The sequence below is a fragment of the Battus philenor genome, unplaced genomic scaffold, assembly GCF_028537555.1.
Source record: "Battus philenor isolate CCGP_79_NKW_IND1 unplaced genomic scaffold, ilBatPhil1.0.hap1 SCAF_18, whole genome shotgun sequence".
Classification (NCBI taxonomy): Eukaryota; Metazoa; Arthropoda; class Insecta; order Lepidoptera; family Papilionidae; genus Battus; species Battus philenor.
Genome location: NW_027181680.1, coordinates 8,033,659 through 8,054,343, shown reverse-complemented (window position 1 = coordinate 8,054,343; position 20,685 = coordinate 8,033,659). Strand labels below are relative to the sequence as shown.

Here is a 20,685-nt window from a genome sequence, read left to right as displayed (position 1 = left end):
AACTTATACAGGCGACGCTGACGCGTTGCAATCGAGTCTTTTACTTCCTAAAGAAAATTCAAAAATTACAGATATCTTTTTCGTACTGGTTTCTAGAAATTATTAAAGGCAACTAAATATATATCTAAATAGAAAGTGATAAGAAATGGAGTAAATCTAATCTCTGTGTGAAAGAATTTGTATGAATAAAATTGACCTATTAATATAGGTAGTAATAATATAGTACATTGAATAAAACAAACGGACCTGTGGACAATGGAGGCATTTGAAACACCAAGATTACTTAACTGTCTTACCGCAAAGGAAAGCATAATGTTACGTGAACTCTACAGCTCTTACAATTAACATTCTCAGAATATACACAGAAATACAAAGCATTACCGATATTCGTGAAGCTGAAGTTTGTATCTTCACAGAGAATGTTTTCTTTGGTGGGATAAGTAATTAATGGCCAGCAGAACTAGTTTTAATCAGAAGCTGTCAAAATTATTTATTTTCTAAACAGAACGTACAATCTTCCTCAATAAACATCCTTTTACATTATGAGTTTAACTTAGTTCTTTGGTGAATTGTAAGTTTATATTTAAGTATCTATTTATTTTTCGAATCAATCGACTATAATGAATACATTTTATTTACCTTAGCAATCATATAATTAAGAAAACGAGCTATATAAAACTATGTTAGAACTATATAAAACTACTAACTGAAGAACAACCGGTTATTACATTAAAAGCACCCCTAGTTATATACTGATAACAAAGCAACTGGTAACAAATTATAAAACCGGCACATCACTTTTGTTCCTACAGACAACAATTCACATAACCGCGGTAGACAACGGCAACCCTTAGCAAAACTGAACCTGAAGACGAATAAACCGCCTTTGTTCAAGACTTGTCATAAAAATTGCGTATAAATAAATTATTAAATTTTCCTAGTAAATAGACTCCGGTTAAGGTACCACTAAAACATGAAATTAGACAAAATAATAAATATAACCACGGAGGATTTTTTATTCACATCTCATATTTTTTTTATTGTTAATTTTATTTTCATTTATAATAGAAATTTTTTTTCATGATATGATAAATTCTATGCGATACTTTATTAGGTTAGCAAGCAAAGTGATTATTTTGTTAAAAAGAAACGAAGAATATTAGAAGTTATCGAAATACCTCAGGGTTTAGAAGCCATTACGTGATTTTATTATTTATTAAGCTAAATTGTAAGATATGCCAAAAGCCTTTATAAAAATAAATAAAACTGCACGATTTTTTTCTTCATTTCCGTGTGGGGAATTTAGTTTTTTCAACCCGATTTTGGGGAATTAAACTTTGATTTAAGGGGATTTAGGTTGATAGGTATCGGCAATCCTAAACCCATCATTGAATATCTGTCAAATCTACTGTCACTGTTACACTTTTATTGAATATAAGTATATATTTATTTCACACTATAAATGTGTTAACAGAAACAGTTTACTGTTACATATTTTGGAATTTAACACGAAGATGGCTTTAACTCTTCGAAAATCATCATTCGATATCATTTCTGTTTCAAAATGCATACTGCGCAGAGGTTATTTTATGAAATTTTTAAATCTCTTTTCTTTTTATAAGTAGAAAAAAATGTCAATATTTTTATAGAGTTTCGCGCCCTATCTACATTACCGGAGAAAGCGGAAGATGCGAACCAAGAAAAAGAAAGTAGACCCATGGGACGAAGAATCCACTTTGAAAATCCTGCTCTAGAATACCGACATATTTATCCTGAATTCCTGCCGGATCCTAATCCCAAATGGAGAAATAGTTTACGTGAAAAAATGGAGAGAGCAGACATGTTAAAAAGAAGAAATCAAATTGATATTCCAGATTTTTTTGTTGGTGAGTTCAATAATAAGCATTATTTAGTGCTTTCTTAAAAAAATGTCACGATTACCTGACATCTTTTTGTAGTTATTAATTGTTGTTTCAATTCCATTAAACTGATTTTTTGGCAAAGGCAAATTTTTTAAAGATCCTATTAGTATTTACTACACCAGTGCCATTAAGGATATGTTGAGAATTTTCAAGCATTTGGATTAGCTTGAGTAAAGCTATTCCCATGCAAAATGAGGGTAGTGCTCCTTAGTTGCAAAATATGTCCCGAAGAGACGTAGTATATATAAATATAAAATTTAATGTTAAAATAATGTTCCCTTAACTGTAAATTTATGTTTGATTGATTTATGTGTGACTGAAATACTGTTATTATTAAAATGAACAAAATATTACTTTTGAATTTGGAATCTGTCATTTTTATATGATTGTTCATTGGGTTTACTAAATTTTTATGCCAATATATTGTGATATTAAAATGGAATGCAGTCATAAAGAGAACCTAGTTGCTGTAATTGTATTACATAAAATGGGTATGGTGCCAAATATAATTTTTAAAAATCCTTCATTCTCTTGGTATTAGTCAATTGCTTGTATACCAGGTGATTGCCAGATATTATGAAAACTCTTGTTTGCAATAGAAAGGGATTTGGCCATCCAAATAGTGTTCATGCAAAAAAGGCAATCAAAGGAGTAAGGGAAAGAAATGAAAGAAATGCTGTCTGAAAACAAAAGATTCTTTTTCGGTGGATGAAGATTCTATCTAGAACCATGTCCCATGTTTGAAAAGATAACCCAAGACTTATAAGAGATGCACTGGTCATTTCTTAACTAAATTTGTTTTACAAAAAATAAGGTGGTAAAATGAAAACAATTACTTAAGCTGTACACAAAATAAGGTCACAGAAAAATTTAGCTTAAAGAAGAGAAAATTTTCACAATTGAATATTATTTTAACAAATATGACTGTATGTATACTGAAAGCTCTAAAGAAGCTCCTCTATTAGTCAACAGACTAAAACATGGGCATTTACATGCCTTCAGTGATGATTTGGTGAGGGTGTTAGTAATGAAGGAGTAACTGTGCCATGTTTTGATAAAAAGGTATCAAAACAATGGCATAAGTGTATCAAAGTAACATTCTTGAGAAGGTAGTTAAGTCCTTAACAACACCATGTTCAATAACCAAGAATGGTCCTTTCCGCAAGACTTGGCAGGTCACAAAGCTGAAACTACCTAATCTTGGTTAGGAATACATATTCTGAACTTCATCAGAGCTTAAAACTGGCTTATATCACCTAGTCATGATCTTAATCAACTGGATTATGATTTATGTTCAATTTTAGAGACTAAGGCTTGCTTTAAACGCCATGATCATTTGGTGTGCCCAAAATTATCCAATGATTGGTAGTGAAGAATTTTTCCATAGTGTGTGCTATATGATAACTGGTCTCAACACTTAAAGGACTGTCTTGCAGACAATAGAGACCACTTCAGATAAGAAATAGAAATAGAATGTATATAGTTCTAATTGTTTTATATTAATGTATAAAACAACACACTAATGGTAAGAAATGTTACAAACAATAAAAATGTTGTTTTTTTTTGTAACAATATTTATGGACAAGACTACATGGGACAGAGCATTTGTATGCATCAATTTAATTTTTGAAGTATTTTATGGATGCTATGAATATTATACTTTCAGGTTCTGTTTTGGCTGTTGTCATTTCCGATCCACATGCCCAAGGTAAAACTAATAGATTTGTTGGCATATGCATTGAAAGAAAAGGTTGTGGTCTAAGAGCCGAGTTTACACTGCGCAATGTTGTAGATCATCAAGGTGTAGAGGTATAAAATTGTATCTTTAAATATCTATGTACTGAGTATAACATTGTAGATTGTCTAATAAAATTTAAAACTTTTTACATAAAATATTTTGTCAAAAAATAATTAGCAAAATTATTCTAAAATACTACTTCTGTGACTGCTATTCATGAGAAATGAATAAAGTACAGATGTTTAACTTACTAAAGAAAATTTGTAAAAATGAACAAGGTATTTTATATATATAGTATAATGAATTAAAAAAATAATACAGTTGTTGTTCTTCATAGATTCGTTATGATCTCTATGATCCTACCATCCAGTCAATACAAGTGCTTAGACTTGAAAAGCGGTTAGATGAAAAACTCTTGTATTTGAGAGATGCTCTTCCTGAATATAGTACATTTTCATTTGATATGACCCCAGAAATACTTCCCGAAGGCAGCCCCGTTCGAGTCAATACTATTCAGGTAATTTGAATTATGGTTACTCTATTTTTAGTTATTTTTATTGCTGTCATTCAACTAATTAAAACTAATAATTAATTTCAAATTTTATCATTCAAACCAACATCAAATTTAGTGTATGCATCATATTTAACATTCTGAAAAATTAACATACATTCCTTTTAATGTTAAAAACATTGTAAATGTTTCTCTGTTGATGTGTATTAAAAAAAATTATGTCATTGTATATACAGTTGAAGTTAACTTTTTAGCAATGAAATTTATTTTTAGGTAAAATTAAAACCCAGACCATGGTTAGAAAGGTGGGAGAGACAAGAACTCAAGGGAGTTTCGAACATAGAAGAGCACTTGAAAGAGAAAGATAGAGTTAGAAGAGAATTAAGGAAGACACCATGGGAGAAATATGATTTGATGAAACAATACAGGTATATTACAAAACATTTAAAATTTTGTCTACGCTATTGACTCTTACATATGTCCACAACTAACAATTTGTATATTAACAGTCCTTAGTTTTGTAATAATAGTTTTATTTATAACTTCATTTTTGTTTGTAATTACTTCATTTTTTTTATATACATTAGATGTTAACTGCTAAACGGATTGTCACTTTATTTTTAATGTTACTATCGTTCTTTCAGAAAAACAATTCCAGTTGAGGATCAAAGTGAGATCTGGGGTGAAGTTTATAATCAGTTAAATCAACTTCGAGTATCACGAAAGAAGACATTCAAGAAACATTCAATTAGTGCACCAAAGACTCTGCTGGCTTAAAAATAATGATTGAAATAAATAGATAGCTACAAGCCATTGATTTTATTTGTTCTAACAGATATATGTTTCAGATCTATGTACTAAATATATTATTGAATACAAAACAAATGCTAAATATTAAATTTACATGTAGTTACAAAACCAAACTTTATTTAGTATTGTTTATTTTATACTACTGTAGCAAACAGATACCGACGCAAAATAAGCTCAACATCGATTTGTTTTAGTTAACATTGAAAAAAATGTTATTTGTTTCTGTTGTCTCATAACTAGTGGATTAATATTACCTAGGAAATATATATATATATACATACCCTAAACTTTAATTTTTATTATTTAGTAAATAGTTGTCCTTTTTTATCACTAAAAATCGGATTATACATTAATAGGCAAATAATTTTCCGGAAAGTAAGACTGATAGAAAAACTACGACTACTTGGGCATTTTGGAAAATAGGTTATGATTTTAATTTATACATAAGTAACTAGTTAAATTCGCCTGCATCATTTTTTATTCCTAAAACACCTCGCATACATCGGATAAACCTATATCTTATTAATACGTAAAAAAATCGTTTAGGAACAATTATTTTTTTCTGAAAATACAATTTATTAATTTAAAACCCGTTTAAAAGCTTAGAAGAAATCTACGTTCTTTAACAGATGCCGTGGTGAGAAAATCGGTAAATAGCTGACAGTGACATGTTCTCATAGATTATAACGACGTATTCTCTTTTCTGTTTTTATGTCTTACGACGACGCTACGGCGTTTTAGCACATATTGTCGATAAATATTTATTTTTAATACTTATATTAGTACTAACTCTATATTTATATTAGAGAAAATCTTAAATAATATTTAACTCTTGATGGATTTATGTAATGGGCTAGGGATTTAAATCGTTATGTGTAAAAATGTCAGATTCTATCGTATAATAATCGTGCATGCGTTACGGGCGGTTCTGTCATGTGTCTATAAACTTGCATGACGATGTAATGCACTTTAATTATCAACATAATACTGTATGAAACTTAAATTGAACTGTGAATGAATTGTGTGTTTTGAATTAAAAAGTGGACACCCATTGTTTATTATCATAAAATACAAATTTATTGAATCATTACCACCTGTCGCCGGGTAAGGACTCGATTTATAATTTAAATTCTTGTAACATTTTTGTTAATTGCACTTTTAATATAAGCTTAAGAGCCTCTTGTGATAACAAAATATCTCTGCTGATTATTTTTGTACAAATGTCTGCATAAATAATAAATTTGTCTATTTACATGTCGTAGAATTGCAATTGCATTTTGCCAACCTTGATTTATCGATTTACGTCACCTACTGCTGCGAGTTTCGTACGTAAAATGTTTCTGTTGCTATATACCAATCGGTATTTCGACTAAGTATTTCAGAAAAAAGATGCTTTATTTTTGCCTCTTTTTTAAGTTATCATTATACATCCTCTGTATAAACATGTTGATTACAAGTTGTGTTTATTGTTAATAATATATTTGTTTATCTGTCGTATTTTAGTTTACTTTATGTTTAATTACATTTTATTGTGTAATAGAAAATAGTACTTTATAATGTTAAGGTTACAGTTGAGAAAACAAAGTCTTTTAATATGCCGGTATTGATAGACACCTGATGGTTTCAATTTAGACCTTTGCATATATACCTGTTTATTAGAGTAATAACAAATTTATACTGATTTTAAATTGTAGTTCAAGTTAACTTTTTGCTATTGTTGCTACAGATATTATCTTTGTTAAGTGTTATGATAAAATAACACAATACTACTTTTGTCATTGTTGAAAAAAGAAAAGGCTTAAGCACTAAACGCCAAAACACACACATTGGATACTTGATAGAAAAATATGCCTAAGTACATATGTTGAATATTAAAGGAGACATTCTATAAGATTATGACCTTAAATTGAGAAACATGGGTTACTGTTTTGTATGTAATGAGAATGTTCAAAAGTTGTTTATTTGCAAAAATGAAGTATTTACTTGATTTCTTGCCTTTTAGAGTTTATATTTGCCCAGTTTTGATTTCTGTTAAGTATTTATTGTAAATTAATTTTGCTCAACATATAGCTAATAGTTATTATTATATTTTAATTTTATTAGACAAAGAAGGCATTTTCAGATACTATACCCTATTACGACATCCTATGACCTGAAGTTTTCAGGCTCCCAGTTTTCAGATCTTAGTAACCTATGCCTATTTCTATACTAAGGTAACTAGGCCATGACATAATCAGGAGTCTGGATATTTTAGGGAGTAATGTGACTTTTATATTAAAAATTCTATTTATTGCTTGTATGCTACTATTTGGTGATAGCAATGGTGGAAATGGTAAAACCTTCTAATGTGACAATTTACCAAGGAGATCTACCATCAGTAAATTATGGTGATGCATGCTTGTCATAAGTATGTTTTTCATAACCATTTTGTTCACATAAAGTTATTACGGTTATATAGGCAATTTCTCATCAAAGCACATATTGCACATCTTGCATGTGATTTGTATGTTTAACAGATGTCTCGCATGGATATTTTTTGCATTATATCTGGTGTAAAATAAACAAAACATTGCCGAAATGTTAAAAATAACTCATCAACATAAATGTTACAGGGGTGATTCTTTGTAGATATTTTTCTCCTGCTATTTATCAAACTAAGTACTAACTATTGAACAAATTACCATTTAATGTATATTTCAGTTTAGTATTATTAGTAATTTTTCTTGTATAGTTAACAACAGGTTGCTAAAAAAGGTTGCCTTCTCACATTTTACATGAAGTATTATAATAGTTGTGATAAGTAATAGTTAAATAAACACTATTAACATTTTTTTTGAACAAATTTGTGTGTTAAATGTTCTGTATGGTTGTCAATGGTAGATTTATGTATTATGCTTGTAAGAATGTGCATAATTTCATACTATTTTGTGAATTTCTTTTATGATCCTATTTTCAAACAGGGTCTGATTTTATATTTTTATGAGATTAGGTATTTTGAGTTCCGATTTACATAATATTATATATGTATATATATATACACACACACACACACATATTATAAATATTAATAAATATATATTTATATATATATATATATATATATATATATATATATATATATATATATATATATATATTCTTACGTACAGATAAAAATATGGGCAAGGGTAAATGAATTCGTAAAACCTTTTTGTGATTAAATGAGTGAGATAGCAGAACTAGTTTACGCGAAAGAGACTACGAAAATATCTTTTTATTTAAGTATAACGAAATTACAAAAAAAAAAAACAAATTTTTTTCGTTTGATTAAGACAATATGTTATGGTCTCGATCAAAACTGATTAAAACGACGCCCAACACAAATATGAATTTATTTATAAATTAATATCAGCGCTTATATAAAGTGCACAAATGTTGTAAACACCTAGAATTTACTCATAATTTCCTATTTGAATTCCTACCGAAAAGGTTTTATGTATGTACCTGAAATCTATATAAAACATTGTGGGAACTGTATGTACACGCAGTTCATCAACCTTCCTTTCCTATTTCCTTCGGGACGATCTTACATACGCAGGTCGACGGCCGATAATCTTCTCGGCACTACCTCTTCTGTCACTAAACTAATAAAATTGAGTACCTTAATCAAAACTCTTTTTTATTTCTTTAATTTTATTTTCAATTTTCTAAACTGCTCTTTGTACAAACTTTATTAAAAAATGTTGTTAACAGTCGTTTAGCTTTTAGAGGAATTTTTGTTTATGCATTTACTTTATTAATTATTATTATTGTTTAATTATACATATAGACACGTATATTTTATGTTGACCTAAATTGGAGAGAAAATTTACGAAAATAATTACGAAAAAAAATTGAACGATATATTATTTTTCTCTTCAAACAGATCAGGACCTTATATTCGTTACGAAAGATAAAGTATAACTAAGTTGTGACAATATATTAACTTGCACTGGCATGAGACTAAAATAAACTATGCATTAAAAACAATAAATGGATAGGCTTTTAATGACTCCCAATTGTTAATTAAAACAGTAACAGATTGAATATTTTAAGAAGTAATATTTTAGTATTCTGTTTCTTTTTCTGGAGGAGAGAAGTAGTCAGACAATTTTAAGTTAAATAGATTATCAAAATACAAGCAAAGTCATAAAAATAACCTGCGCTGTACCACGTCTGCGGTCGTCGCTTTGGGCCATTGCGATCGGTAGATTTATGTCTCTTTGCGTTACGTCACATTAACATAGTATTTTGCCTAGCTGTGGCGCCCCCTAAAGTTATATGTAAGTACCAGTCACTTATATGGACCTGTACCACTACTGGTTCTGTAGTATCACCAATTTAAATGTTTCAAACTGATTCTATGTGGTTTAATATACTACCCGCTTTATATTTTGGACCCGACTTCCACGACTGTGTTGAGATGGCAGAGCACAGAGGGCGCCTGGCCTAGATCTTTTTTTAAGGCAGCGAAGCTCGGGAGCTCCCGGAGCAGCCGCGTCTCGGGCTGCTGCATACTATAATACTATTTTACCGGATTGGGAATAACTCCCTGGTCTAAGTTTAAACCATGTATTTTGGGAGACTTTTGAAATACAAATAATCGTCGTTTTTTAAAATGATAATCGTTCTTTATAAGTAATTAAGATACAATAAAAGCATCGAGTTTATAAATTATCTACAACGGCTGTCGCGGACTAACCAAAATTAGGTGTAGGTACTTAATTGAACTTGAGAAATGTTTTGTTTTCTAAATTAACGTAATCTTTCATGATGTGATAAATGAAGTAAAATTTTGATGGATTTATTACAACATACAGATTTCCGCCGCGTCAACCGACATCGTCTATTTTTCATCAAGCTCGTTAACGACTGATAAAATATTATGTTTAATATCATTACTTCCGCACCCGTATAAAACTAAAATAGCGACGCTGGCAGCTGCATAGTTGCAATTAAGACTAAAGATGCATCTCCTAACTCACGACGACGTATGGTCTAAGTATAAACGTGTAAGCGGCGCTGTTATACTTCGTCTGCCCAATAGTTTCTCAATCAATCTGTTATAATTATAAAAAATCATTTTCATATGATTTTGGTCATTGCGTTTCCATATTTTTGCGCCAATATGTTGTAAAATATATTGTGATAATTAAAATGGAGTTGGGTGATAAAGACACCGGATTCTGTGATTGTTTTACATAAAGTAGGTACGGTGCCAAATACAATTTTTAAAATCTTCCATGTGCTTGGTATTAGTCAAAGGTTTATGAACTGGGCTATTGCTAGGTACAATGAAACCTTTTCGGTTTGTGATAGAAAAATATCTGGCCGTCCATGTAGTGTTCATATGAAAAAGGCGATCAAGGCTGTAAGGAAAGAAGAAGTAAGAAATCCTTTCCGAAAGCTAAAGATGAGAGAAGATGAGATTTTTCTTGGGGGAAGATAGCAGCTAGAAGAACCATGTCGCGTATTTTAAAAAACGACTTAGGACTTGCAGCCTATAAGAAACGCATTGGTCATTTCTTAATTGATAATTTAAAAAAGAATATAATGGCAAAATCCAAACAACTGCTTATGCGGTACGAAATGATAAAGATTATAGAAAGAAGATTATAGAAAAACTTTGTTTACGGATGTGAAATTTTTTAAAATTGAACAATATTTTGATAAAGAAAATGACTGTGTTTATGCTGAAAACTCTGAAGAAGCTCCCCAAATAATTAATAGAATACAATGTGGACTTAATCGGACTTCAGTGATGATTTAGAGTGTTAGCCTTGAAAGAGTGACTGAGCCATGTTTTTGTTAAACAGGAATCAAAACATCAGCATAAGATACCATTCTACAGAAGGTAGTTAAGCCCGTTAACAACATTATGTTCAATAACCAGTAATGGTCCTTTTAGCAAGATTCAACGCTGGGTCATAAAGCTCGATCTACCCAATCTTGGTTAAAAACGAACGTCCCGGAATTCATTAGAGCTGAAGACTAGCCGTTATCTGGTCGTGACCTTATTCCACTGGATAATGATTTATGGTCAGTTTGAGAGAGTAAGACATGCACTACACGCCATGATAATTTGGAGTGCCTGAAACTATCCATACGATTGACATTGAAAAATTTTACGTGTAGCTATTGATAACTGACCTCAACATTTAAAGGACTATATTGCATAATACGAAGCTGCATATGTTTTAATGGATTTATATGAATGCTTTAAAGTAACAAATATGTCAACTAACACACTGTAATATTAATAAATGTTACGTACAATAAAATGATAATATTTGTCATATATTAGCAATAACTATGACAACACAAAGTATATTGGTATTAAGCGTAAAGGCTTCAAGGGGGTGAATGTATAGCTCATATGGCAGCAAAAAGGTTCAAAGATTGTACACTTATTTGTAATCAATTACAAATAAAAACGTGTAAAATCTTGTATAAAGCTTCGGATCACTGCTTATAAAAAAATAATTTTTTATAAGCAGTGATCCGAAGCAGTGAGTTAGAGTTATTTTTTATTTTTGGAGTAAATTAATGAAGATCGGTGAAATAAGTTTTAGTCCACTTTGAGCAGTAGGTAGCTCACTCAAGTACAATGAAATATAATTTACACTTTGTGCATTAATTATATCTGCCACTGCTCACAAACAAATTTTCAAAAGATGGGCAGTAGCGTCTTCTGCGTACTATAATAATACCACACTGCCATCGTCAACCTGCCCGCTAAGCGTAGCGATTATAGTTTATCAGTCCATTGATATCTTAAGGAAGGCGCGTGCCTTACAGTGGGTGTTTATGGGCTAAAACGACAATTACAGTAAATTAAATAAATATCATAAAATAGAGCAAAAAAATTATAAAAAACGCCTCATATAAACATACTATCGACTAATGATAATGATATGAATGTAATACAATTACATGTCTATTCCGCTGATAACTTAAGGTAAAATTTGTAACGGTACCTGTGGGCTTTTTGATAAACTCGGCGTCGCTACAAAAGTTGCACATAGCGTCAGGTTTACGACGTCATCGCCGTATTTACTGTCGCCTTCCGTTTACGTAACAAGGTAACACGTGCCACGGTAAACTTTTTGTAAAAATATAAAACAAGCGACGAGTTTGTACGCGAACGGTCTGTACAGCGTTTCCTTTTAGTTTACTACAGTTCTTCATCAATATAACGTGTAATATTTTAAAAGGATTACGTAATAAAATGAAACCTTGTTTCACTTTCGTAATGAAATGAAAACGCTTTTATAGTAATTTTATTTAGCTTTCCGACTATAAACAATGAGAAAGTTTTTAGTTGTGCTGGCGTTTTATATTAACTGCTACTAATGTACGAATTCGATACGTCGGTAAGGAAATTCTGAATATAAAAGAGAAGCGTCCGCGTCTCATACTTTATTACTATCGTTAGTTCAACTGTTGGGCATCCACTGCTGGACATAAGTATCCTCATAGAATTGCGACAGAACCGGTTAGAAGCGGCCTGTGTCCTGCGTCAGTCAACCACAACACTGCGCTTGCCGGTTCGTACTCTTCGCTCCAGAACATTTGTTCTTCAATATATTTGATAGTCTTCTATGAGACATGGAAATAACTGCTTTGACAACTATGAAGCTTCCGTCAAAAATGTATATATCTCTTGTAACACAGACTAATTACATAGTTTATGAACTCACGATGTGATATGAAGTTTTCATCTCAAAACAATTTTGTAACAATTTCGTTATTTTCGAAAAAAATATAGTAATTTAAAAGGAATATCTGAAACGTATTTTTTTTAGTTTGGTTAGGTTTCCAGCCCATACATTAACTAGTCGACATTTTTATTCGTAAAATAAAATTTTATTTACATAAAAATAATTTAATTTTTTTTCGATTTTTTTTTGTAACAAATATTGCATATACATGATATATTTTTAAATAATTAAATATCCTTCTTTTAGGCTGGTATATAATACAAAAAATTCCGCACTGTCAAACATAATAAAAAATACTTATTGCGAGGTACCCGGAAGTTGATCCTAACAGTTCTGTAGATGGAATGCAGCTATCTTGTTGCTATAATCGTTGCCAACTTTTCCGACTACAGATTTAGTTTAAAGGAATTCCCTTCATTTTTATAGATGCAACCATACAGGTTTACTGCGTAGTAATAAAAAAAACATGATAAATTTTTTACGGTTTTAGGCATTACGTTAATTTTTAAATGTATTTAAATATTATACTACATATAAAATTTATTTTAATTAATTAAACTAGAGATCATATTTTCAATTATCATCATTTCAGTGGTATAGTAGTTTTGTAGTTGTTGGATTGCCTTTACCTGTAGGAATCGGGGCTAGGGTACAAAATATCATTTCTACGTTTATTAATCAAAATAATACATAAATTAAAGAAATTTTCCAAAATTATTGTGTTATTTAATTATCATAGTTTAATAAATAATAATCTACCAATAAAATAATTAATATTAAATTCAAATATTAAAATAATCCACTGGATTAAGATTTATGGTCACTTTTAGAGAGTAAGGCTACACGACATGACGATTTGCAGTCTCTACCACAATCCAAATGATGGGCAGTGGAGATTTTTACCATAAAAAGTGCGTGCTGATATTGATAACTGGCCTCAATGTTTAAAGGACTGCAATACAGTCCTTTAAATTTTTTTATATATTTTAATGGTTTTATAATAATGTATTAAACTAAACACACTGTAAAAACAGCACATGTTTCGCACAATCAAAAAATGTTATTTTTTTTTGTAATAATATTTATGACAAGACTAATGTGTGAATAATGTTTTCCCATAGGTCCCATGAGTTTGAATTCGGTTAGGTTTTCCCTATCTTTTTATTGTGGTTAATTAGGTAAATATGTTTTGTTTTCCTCCACATTTTGTATGAAAACTATGTAATTAGTTTAAAGGTTATTTAAAACAACAATTCAAACCAAGAAATTTTATACATATAGTATTATTAATGAAATTAAAAGTTATTTATAATATGTCTTTATAATTGATCATCATCATTATCATTTGGACCCTACGGTGAGAAGTTCTACACCTCATGCCATTGATTACCAAAAAGATCGGGTAGATGTGGCCTTTATCGAGAGTATTCAGACGAACTTGCCAATGTCCTTCAACTTAGTACATAAACATCCTACGCTGCGCTTGCCGGTGCGCTTTGAGGCCTTCTTACTGACACTATTACACTACATTTTATTTACGTTAATCCACGGATATCTTCATTTTTGATTCGATCTCTTAAACCAATCCCGAGAGATAGTGCTCTTAAACCAATCCCGAGACTGTGCTTGATAATGAGCTCAGAAGTGAGAGACTACCTTTCAGTGTACGGAATTAAAAATCATTGGCAATAACAATGATTATTCAAGAGACATCGTCGCAATCTAGATCAACATAATTTCGGCTACGAATAGGTGCCATAGTCTAGAAATGTTAAGAAAATATGATATGTAAAAGACACGACTCTCGCCTCCTTGATATCTTTGAGCGTTACATTATTTCACCTGATCGGGATTCCGCCAAGTTCTTAAGACGCTTAGGTCGGCGCTCCATGAAGAGACTAGGTGCAAGGGACCTTTACAGGGAACTTCGGCGTTTCAATAAGATAACTAACCAAGGGTGACTGTGAGAATCGAACCCTATATGATTATACCATTTCCTTCTGTTCATTAATGTATATAAGATAATGACAAACTAGTAGTCAACTAATACATAAGTAAGCCAAGCTCTATATAGACGAAGCTGTAAAAGTTAAAAAAAAACAGCTGTTACAGAATACAGGAGAATCTCTGTTGTTTATAACAGTCTCCATCGATCTTTGTTTAAAGGAAACATTTGATTAAAATATTTGTGTCGGACTTGGTAGTAAAGTAATTGGATAATTGCCGGTATTGATATTTTCGTCATCTGTTGCTATTTACGATACGTTAGCATTTATAAAAAAATGTAAACTATTGCACTGTTAACAGTTTCATAATAACGAATATCATCATTAAATTATAATTTATTTAATTTGTTTTAATAGGCATATGTGTTTCTAATAATTTCTATCTTTATTAAGTTTGTTTTTGTTGCAAAGTCATAACATAAATATCTTATGTGATTAAGGTAACTTTAATTTATAATCAGGGGAACACACCTTATATAGGTTTTAGATTATATATCGTGGCGGTAGACGGTTTTAGTTCGAATTAATCGGATTTATAAAATCCCTAACGGACCAGGCAAAGCTTTATTTTTTTCAGCGTGGGCTTAATCGTAAACTTACACTTTTTTACGCCCTTTAATAAGAATTATCAAAAAATAGTTTCGAGATTGGACCATATAAACCGCAAATAAAAGAATATTTTTTTTGCATACGGAATGTAATATTTGTACTGTTACAGGTTAATGCATTCGTGTGTTTACTCTATCTTTTACAAAAAATTATTTACACTAGAAACTCGTGTCATTGGTTAGTAAATATATTTTTGTCTTATTTATTTTTACCTTTAAGAAGGGTATATTCTTCTTTTATTCAGAGCACGTGCGTCACAAAGGGGTATAAGATAAGACAGGGAGTATATTATTAGTAACGCGCCTTTAAACTCAGTAGAAATAACTCCTTGGTTAATTTTTATGATGCACATTTTATCTTTAAGTTTCGGAAGCATATGTTTTGTCACAGCGCTCTTTAAATTTTATACAATCGTATGTAATTTTGATACTAAAAACTTATTCAAACTCTTTTTTTATACAGGATGATTGGATATAGATGTATCATGATATGTTACAAAATGCTACAGTTCTAGTAACTTTTGGCAGTACAAACAAAACAATTTTTTGATATTATTATTATGTTATTTATAATTTCTGTAACCATTGATTGACAGCAAATGATTTAAGCAAAGCCCCCTTTAAATCTTTTATACCTTTAATCATCACCTTGTACGACTGAACATAGTAAGTCGATAGAAAAAAAAAATAGATGAACGATTGAGAATTAGTTCCACAGATCTACGACGAATTAATTTTCCGTTTGAATGTAAGAATAGGTAATGTAAATTATTCTATTTCATGGTTTCGAATTCATTCCGTATCAGACTGATTCTGTCCAACGGAGAATCTAACAGTCCGCGCACAAGTTTCGGAGGCGATCTAACATCGTTCACGATTTTCCGGCTTTCTAAACGGTGCCTTTAAAGGTCCGGCGCGGCGGCCGACGCGGGTGGTGCTTATCATGTACCCTGAGATGCCTGCCCTAGCGTTGTTTGCATCGACAAAATGTGATCTACATGACAACTTTCGAGAAACTTTCGTTTTCGTTTTAAATATATTAGTTCGTTTCTTAACTTTTACTATCGATTATAAATAACTTTAAAAAATGTGTTGACTATAAGGTCGATGGTTAAAATTTTAGCTAATTACATTAGTTATTTAAGCACATTACTTACCTTTGAAATAATGAAAGTTTTTTTTAATTTGTAGCTTCAGTATTGTAAGCAAAATTTCTTTCAACGACCTAAACAAGATCGTCGTTGGATCATAGGAGAAGCCTGTATCCAGTAGCTGACGTTTACTTCTCAAATGATTATAATGATGAAAAAGTGAACGTCAAATATAATGTTTATACAAATAACAACAAATTTCTGTTGTTATTAAAACTGTTTTTGAAGTTTATTGTCTAAAACAGTAGGTTTACAGCTGTAGTAATTATAAAATAACGGCAGCCACAATTTCAAAATAAAAGTCAAATTAGTATTTAATAATAGGTAGAGAATAAGTTCGTAGAGTTTTTCAAACAAAGTGTACAAGTATTCATTCGACAGAGATATTCTACTCCTTAAAAGCGTGTATGCTAATTGACCTTTTGATTAAATAGTATTTTCTTACTTTTTTGTCGCAGAAATAGAATATCCTTGCAGTAAAGGCAACATTTTGTAAAGCAAACACAACTCTTCGTTTTTTATCAAGATCAAAAACTTGTTGAAGCTGCTCGGATTATTTGTAACGTACACAAAGTATCATAGGCAAGTGCACAGCTAAAAATGATGTCCTAGTAAAGCATAAACTATATTCCTTTACGGCTACTCCAGGCCCAAGTTGTGTAAAGTTTTGATGCCGCACTCCAAGAGCTCAAATTGAGGGCACTCAGCGTCACCTATATTCCACAAATAACTATCTTTTTCCACTCTCTGTCGAAGCATATAGGCTTTATTTTCGACAGTAAACAGGTCTTAATAAAATTGCTTAAAAATTAATTCATTTTCAACTTGCTTTAAAAGACGTCGATTCTCAAAATAGACAAATTACTTTGTTAAGGTCGTCAGAATACATTGGATAGAAGCCATTTCGTACTACAGATCTGTGTGGAAGGGCGAGAGCTAGCAGTAGAAGTCCAACAACAGATATGAAGATGATATATCAACTTAAAAAAAGCTATTACTAAAGATGTAATTGGAGTTGAGATAATTAAAAAAAATATTTACTTTACGCGAAAGCTAAACGTTGTAAGGTAATATTTAACAAGTCGAATTACTAAAGCTACTCAATAGTACGTTTCTACAAACTCAGTAGTAATTCTTTGTTTACGCTAATTAGCTCGCGTACACACGGGGACCGGTGCGTAGCTTGTGCAGTGAAGCATTGATTGTACGCAGAGTGTAAACAGATTGTCGGATTTGAATCTTACCGAACGGATCATTAGCGGTGCGCTTACGTTTTGACACGTGTTTGTAAACTTGTCTGCCAAACTTGGTCCACTGTGCGCTTGTTGGCTGATTTCATAAGTTCGTGAGGAACCGTTTTGTCGTTTCCAGACGTCGGTTGACAAACATTTGATAACAATTTTTATGCTTCTCAATATTGTGATGTGTCTATTTCCATATTATTTTTTAGACCTTTGAATAAATACTAACCGCAGATAATTTTGTAGTAGGTTATGCTTACCACCTACACTTATAAGGAGTTGATTGTCTTTGATCATTTGATTTTGTAAATAAAATAATAAACTAACAATGAGTTTACTTTTATAAGGCTTTTGAATATCCTAAAAAAATGCTATTAGTGAATTTTTGTAAGTGGTTTTTAGTTTGACTACGTTATTGCTTTGTACGATATTGTTTCACTACAATACTCGTATATTTTTACCTACAGCAATGTCTTCCATGCAAACCAATAAATAAATAGTTCGATTACTTAAAAGACAAAGACACGTCTAAAATAAAAATACGACCATTTAGTGAAAATCCTTACAATTTGAACCTTATTTGCTTACGGTACTTATCTGTATTAGAGATTCGTATTTATTCCCTATATTAATTTATTTAATTGGATTTTGTTTTGTGACAAGTAAAAAATGATGATAGTGATGTTCTAACAATTACTAAGGTTCAAAAATAATCCTCATATCTTGTTTTAATATGTACAGGGAAGTTAACATCAATTGTATTAAATGTGATACGACTAACACGGTGTCGTTTGCAGGGCGGTTCAGCGAAAGTGTATTGCGAACGGCGCTTGTATAAACCAATAAACCGACAGTCGATATATCACCGCCTGTTAGACCTGTTGTCCCTTATAGTGGATACAAGAAATTGAATTTGATATGTGAGAATGACTTTCTCGCTCAGACCCATTGTTAAGGTATCCGTAAAGCTTGTAACAGTTTCAATGATTATATTTTAACAGTACGACGAAAGCCGGATATACCGTAGCTTTTGCCTCCAAATAAACATTATAGAAATTTATACGTCATAAAATATTATTTACTCATATATATATGTATATATATATATATATATATATATGAGTAAATAATATATATATATATATATATATATATATATATGAATTATTATAAATAAATCAGTTTATACTAAAACGCATGTAAATTATTTAATTTAATTTTATTACGATCATAATGATTATACCTATCCTATATTGTATATACTATCATTAACATACATATGTAATGAAAATAATTTATACTACAAACGAACTGCTATTTATTTTTTATTTATAGTTTTGTATTAGATCACTGCAGTAATTTATTTGAAGTGTAGTTGTCAAATTGATTCGCTCTTGCTAGGGATTATAAATGATATTTGACTATTTGTCGTCCTTGCAGTGGGCGTCTTCAGAACATACATGTATAGGCCTCTCTCAGATACATATGGGAGGATATATCATAATCGCCATGCTTGGGAGGTGGGTTGGCGATTACAGTGCTGTTGACCATTCTCTGTAAACTTGTTTGTGAGCAGTGGAAATACTATATAGTTATATGCACAAAGTGTGAATTAAGTATTACTGTATCCCGGGAATCAAACCTACAATCTACAATCACAAGTCCTAATGCTTTACCGTTGGGCTACCACCGCTTTGTCACTGAATTTATTATATTTTTTCGGTATAATCGTAAGTCGGTTTCAGTTTCTATATTTGTTGTATATTTGTTGTTTGAGTTTTACAATCTCCACATGTCACGTATAAGTTAAAAAGAATTCAGTTAAAAACAAGCCGATACTAAGGGCAAACAAGAAATAAATAACATATCAGCAAAATGACCACACGGTGTTAAAATACGTAGCTTGTTATTATTAAACATTGCAATAAGTTGTACACTTTTGTTTTTTTTGTCTGACGAATACATGAATGAATGAATGACTTAGACGCATTTAATATTATGCTTGTCATTTTTAATAATAAACACTGTGTGAGTATGTTTATAATGCTTAGTAATTTCACTATTTATATGCGCGTGAAAGGATCCTTATGCCCGAATGAATTATACATTTGTGGCATAATGATACCGTCTTTAATGTACGTCCTGTATCTTTTGTATATATTTTGTAACATACAAAAACTAAGACCAAGTTTTGATATTTTATCATATTTTAATAAAAATATTATATACCATCACTTTCACAGTGTAAGTCAAATTGCTAAAAAAATTGTTTAAAATTAAATTATTTCTATCTCGCCATGCAGTCATTAGATCCCTATAATGACATGCATTTTTTGTTGTATGATAGAGAATACCAAGAAGGAATTTGTATTTGGTGGACGGCTGCGGTAATCATTAAATGTCATTATGATAGGTAAGAAATAAAATAAAACTTGCCTCAGTTCCCGACAATCCTCCGGATCGTGCGGTGAGGGGATAAAAAAATAATTACGTGCGTAATGCACCTAGAAGAATTTGATGCGTTTGTTCTTTTTCTGATGACGATGGAACCAAATGACGATTCCATAGAAAAACTTGTAGCTTGTAATTTATCTGGTCTCCGGTTTAAATATGGACTCAAAGCTTATTTAATAAACTTGGGTAAAATAGTTAAATATTCCTGAAAACAGAGAAGAAGTCGTTCGTCTATAATTGACGCTTAATTTGTAGTCAACCAGGATAAAAGTTTTACATGCCAATTTTTTTTTAAATAAACCTATTACGGATTTTTTTCTATAAAAGTCTCAAACGATTATCGATTCATTTAAAAGTATGTAGTAGTTATTGTGAAGAAACGTAATTAAATTCAGCGTGTTAGTTATTATAGTTCTGGTAGAAAAGTTATTCAAGACATTTTCGATGTTTCCTCTAAAACTATTGTGAATAAAAATGATTTGAATGCAAATAAAAATGTGTTATT

At 30.8% G+C, this 20,685-nt stretch overlaps 2 protein-coding genes across 3 annotated transcripts in view; both read left to right on the top strand.

The window, feature by feature from the left end:
* The first annotated feature begins 1,410 nt into the window (after positions 1-1,410).
* On the top strand, positions 1,411-5,141 carry mRpL19 (mitochondrial ribosomal protein L19). Its single transcript, XM_068763563.1, has 6 exons — positions 1,411-1,581; positions 1,650-1,886; positions 3,589-3,731; positions 3,998-4,177; positions 4,445-4,599; positions 4,816-5,141. Exons 1-6 carry the CDS (start codon positions 1,515-1,517, stop codon positions 4,946-4,948), a joined length of 915 nt encoding a protein of 304 aa, XP_068619664.1. The 5' UTR covers positions 1,411-1,514; the 3' UTR covers positions 4,949-5,141.
* Positions 5,142-5,929: 788 nt separating this feature from the next.
* The window catches only part of klar (klarsicht), a 297,221-nt gene continuing 282,465 nt past the window's right edge, over positions 5,930-20,685 (top strand). For both annotated transcript variants that reach the window (XM_068763775.1, XM_068763773.1), the window contains exon 1: positions 5,930-6,085. The gene's annotated coding sequence lies outside the window, so the exon portion shown is untranslated. The remainder of the gene's footprint in view (positions 6,086-20,685) is intronic.

What these genes read in the sequence shown, in the direction of transcription:
- mRpL19 (XM_068763563.1), top strand. Translation starts at nt 1,515, where the DNA reads ATGGCTTTAACTCTTCGAAAATCATCATTCGATATCATTTCTGTTTCA. An exon ending in AAAATGCATACTGCGCAGAG is followed by an intron (nt 1,582 to 1,649) that starts GTTATTTTATGA and finishes ATATTTTTATAG; the next exon opens with AGTTTCGCGCCCTATCTACA. An exon ending in TAGATCATCAAGGTGTAGAG is followed by an intron (nt 3,732 to 3,997) that starts GTATAAAATTGT and finishes TGTTCTTCATAG; the next exon opens with ATTCGTTATGATCTCTATGA.